This window comes from Vigna unguiculata, chromosome 8 (genome assembly GCF_037176805.1).
Source record: "Vigna unguiculata cultivar grain cowpea cultivar isolate G323 ecotype 2 chromosome 8, ASM3717680v1, whole genome shotgun sequence".
NCBI lineage: Eukaryota > Viridiplantae > Streptophyta > Magnoliopsida > Fabales > Fabaceae > Vigna > Vigna unguiculata.
This window is the reverse complement of record NC_140799.1, coordinates 34,393,996-34,397,803: the sequence shown is the minus strand read 5'-3', so window position 1 is coordinate 34,397,803 and position 3,808 is coordinate 34,393,996. Positions and strand designations below refer to the sequence as shown.

Here is a 3,808-nt window from a genome sequence, read left to right as displayed (position 1 = left end):
TGAAGTAAATAAATGGGTTAAATATGTTTTTGTCCTTCAAGTTTAAGTAAAATTTAGAATTAGTCATTCTTTAAAATTTTTTACCAATTTAGTCCTTCATCTTAAAAGATGTGTGAATTTAGTCTTTTTAACCAAATTTTGTTAAGTTTACACCATTTAACACATTTTTATTTCAATGTTAATTCAAATATTATCATAAAATGTGTTTCAAATGTCAAATAAAGTTAACAAATTTTGTAAGAAGGATTAAATCCACGCATTTCTAAAAATGAATGACTAAATTGGTATAAATTTCGAAGAGGAACTAATTCCAAAATTCACTAAAACTTAAGGGACCAAACACATATTTAACCCTAAATAATTTTAAAGAATTACTTATTTAATAAATGTACACGTGTTTTTTTAAAAAAGTATAGAGTAACATAGCTTTTGAAATTAATATATTTGAAAAACATGTGAAGCATTAAAAATTTGTTTATTTTTATTTTAAAATACAAATAGTGACTAAAATATAAATACTGACAATCTGACTGATTCATTTATTGTTACATACCTAAACATTCAAGAAACAGAACATTTATAGCCTAATATTGTAGATACGAAAGAGAGAGAGATGGCCACCTATTGTTCAGTAACTATGGGTAGATCTGAATGAGAGACCTTGAGCCCAAAACGGGAGTTATGTCGTAGTTTTTGAAACCAGCAGAAGAAAACAACTTAACCCATTCCTTCTGGTTTCTCTCCTTTCCCTTGACCAACACCATCATCAACATGTCAAAGAAGAATTGTGTTTTAACTGATTCTTCATCTTTCATTTCATTATCCATCACCATGTCTATGATTATCACCTTCCCTTCTTTCCCTTTCTTCCATATAGCTTCCTTGCATTTCTTCAATATCTTCACACACTCCTCGTCGCTCCAGTCATGTAATATCCACTGTTTTCTCATTCAAACTAACACTCATCAGAACAATAGTCAAAAAGAATTAAGCTGCTTACAATTATCGCCTCATGTAATATAATTAATCTCAATATATAACAATTAATCCCCAAAAAGGCAAATTTAATAGATCTAAAACCGGTTTTACCAGCATGAACATGTTACACGTAAATTAGTCATATGCTACTGCTTAGGTCCTTAATAACTGCGGAAACTAGCTACTAGGGGCCACTTGTTCAAAAACAGATGACCAAGTTGAATCTACACACCTAACATTAACTTAATGAGCTGCATTTATTAATTGGAACAAAAAGTCTCCCGATCATGACTGTACCAATCTACATCCAAAGAGAGAATTCAGCCAAAAAAGTGTTACTATTTATAATTTCATATATTATGTCAATATCCATAGTGATCTTAAACCCTTTGGTCTGCTTTGATATTAATAGTTAGAATACACTACTAGTGCTAGCTTAGTTCCGATAATCATTATTGATTATTTCATTTTCTTTGACGATGATGATATTGTTCTTTCTTTTCCATTTGATCAATTCGGTGTTTTAATTCTCCGAGGTTTAACATCATGTCAGGTATATGAAAAAAAAAGCTAATAAATGTAAGATTCTACCTTCAACAAAATGGCATCAGTTGGAGGAATTTCCTCAAACATGTCCCCTCCAACATATTTAAGGTTTTCACTTTCTTGCAAGCCAGAAACAACATGTGGAAGATCAAATACAATGCATTCCAACTGAGGGAAGGATTCAGCAATGGCCTTTCCCATGGTTCCTGTACCTCCCCCAACATCAACCAATGATTCCAATCCCATGAACACCTCTTTGCATTTCTCAATCACCACCCTAGTGATTAGTTGAGCATCACTTGCCATGCCATCATTGAATAAGATGTTAATTCTGGGATCACTTCCAGCATACTCCCAAAGCAACTTCCCATGTGCCAGTTCAAAGGGTGTAAGATTACCATTTTTGAACCAATTAGAAAAGTGATGCCATGGAGTTGTTAAAACTGGATCAAGCATGGCCTGCAAGAAAGGTGTCACACTCATTGGATTGCTCTTAAGCAGAAGTAAAGAGGCATCAGTGAGTGCATAGGTGACTTCTTGCTCATTCTCAGTGTGATTGTGTTGAGAGAAGAAGCCAGAATGAACCATGATTCGCATCAAGCGAGGGATGAAGTGAGTTTTGGAAGAGTGAATTGGGAGTGAAGAAATGAGGGTTGAGAGTGAAATGGGTTGGGCATGGCTGTGTATGATGTCTGCTATGCCTAACTCAACAACACACTTAAGGGACATGGAATTTATGAAGCTAAAAATATGATTCCATACGTGTGCATGAGCTCGCAGTAGTTTCGCAGCATCAAGGGATTCCATAATGTGCTGCCTAAACTACTCTTTCGATTTGGAGTATGGAACTTAACACTGTTTGGATTTATTTATAAGCAACGGAATATGGAAACAAGAAGACACTTTATTATAGTATATACCCTAAATTATCATGTTAAAGCTTTTGAATTAATACATTGGCATTGGTGCAAAGTTAGCCACGACGACAGTTACGAAAAAGAGTTGGTTAAAAAGACATATGACACAGACGTTGTATGTGTGTTATGACAACGGTTTTAAAGTCAACTGTGTTTATTGCTCTTTGGAATGTGGTTGGTGGTCACTTTCATATGAGGTAGACAGGATTGTTAGGTAGCAAACTACTGCACATAATTAGGAGAAATGCAGGGTACTTTATTAATATGGAGGGCTTATATATAAGTCTTTTATAACTGAATGTAAATAAATATTCACATCTATCAAGTCTAAGAACATGGAGGAACTAACTAAGTCAAGTCCCTGAAATGGACTTTTGACCATCCTATTAGTCACCCGATCATAATCTGAGTTAGTGACAGTGAAATGGACTTTCTCTTATTCAAAATAATCTCACTTTTCACTCACTTTCCCTTCTTTTTCACCCCTCAAATCTATCGTTTATATTGTGTTCTTTTTGAGAAGATGAATTTGAAAAGAATATGTTAATGGATTCGGATAAATTTGGAGGATGAATTTATGTTATTTCTTCCAAAAGATTTAGAAGTGAATGTAAATAAATTTGAGTGTGACTGGATTTGGAGATGAAATTTATATTTTGAGAGATTTAACTAATATGACACATTAAATTTTTTTTTAATAGATGAAAATGAAAAATTACTACATTGCCTTTACCGTTAAAATTAATATAAAATGATTTTTAGATTGGTTAAAATTAAATTTGGGACAAGATAATCATAAAAGTGTTGAAAAAAATTATAATTGAAATATCTAGCTTTTTCTCCACATGGAATTAACATTTCATGCATAGAGAATATGATAAAAATTCGAAAAATACCCTTAAATCCTCACTCATCATCAGCGGGATGCAAATGGACGGATAATTTCGCAAATTCGCTATAAAAAAACACATAAACAAATGATGATTACATAACACACATGCATGGAGATTGAATTAATTTAGTATATCAAAGTGTTGGGTAGAGAGAGGAATAAAAAAATTATACAATTTGCACAATAAAATAACAATAATAAGGTTGATAGAGTAAAGTTTGGCTATCCTTACAATAATTGTTTGGACCATGTGTGGATGAAAACATTTGTCAATGACGACGGTATCAATATCCCTTGAAAAAACCTTAGTGAAAAGATCCTTTTCTATATTGTGCATTTAGTGTTGATACAATTATTGTGAATTATATTTCCTTTGAATTCATAAGAAAAAAAGATAAGGTTATTAATACCTCTTTATTACTGTGTTATATATATATTATTATGAATGAATTTGTGTTACATATAATGAGAAATT

At 32.3% G+C, this 3,808-nt stretch overlaps 1 protein-coding gene across 1 annotated transcript; it reads right to left on the bottom strand.

The window, feature by feature from the left end:
- Positions 1-456: 456 nt before the first annotated feature.
- On the bottom strand, positions 457-2,403 carry LOC114195402 (putative O-methyltransferase 3). The gene is made up of 2 exons (XM_028085860.2): positions 1,570-2,403; positions 457-938 (listed from the first exon to the last, which is right to left on the bottom strand). Exons 1-2 carry the CDS (start codon positions 2,329-2,331, stop codon positions 636-638), a joined length of 1,065 nt encoding a protein of 354 aa, XP_027941661.1. The 5' UTR covers positions 2,332-2,403; the 3' UTR covers positions 457-635.
- Between the last annotated feature and the right edge of the window lie 1,405 nt (positions 2,404-3,808).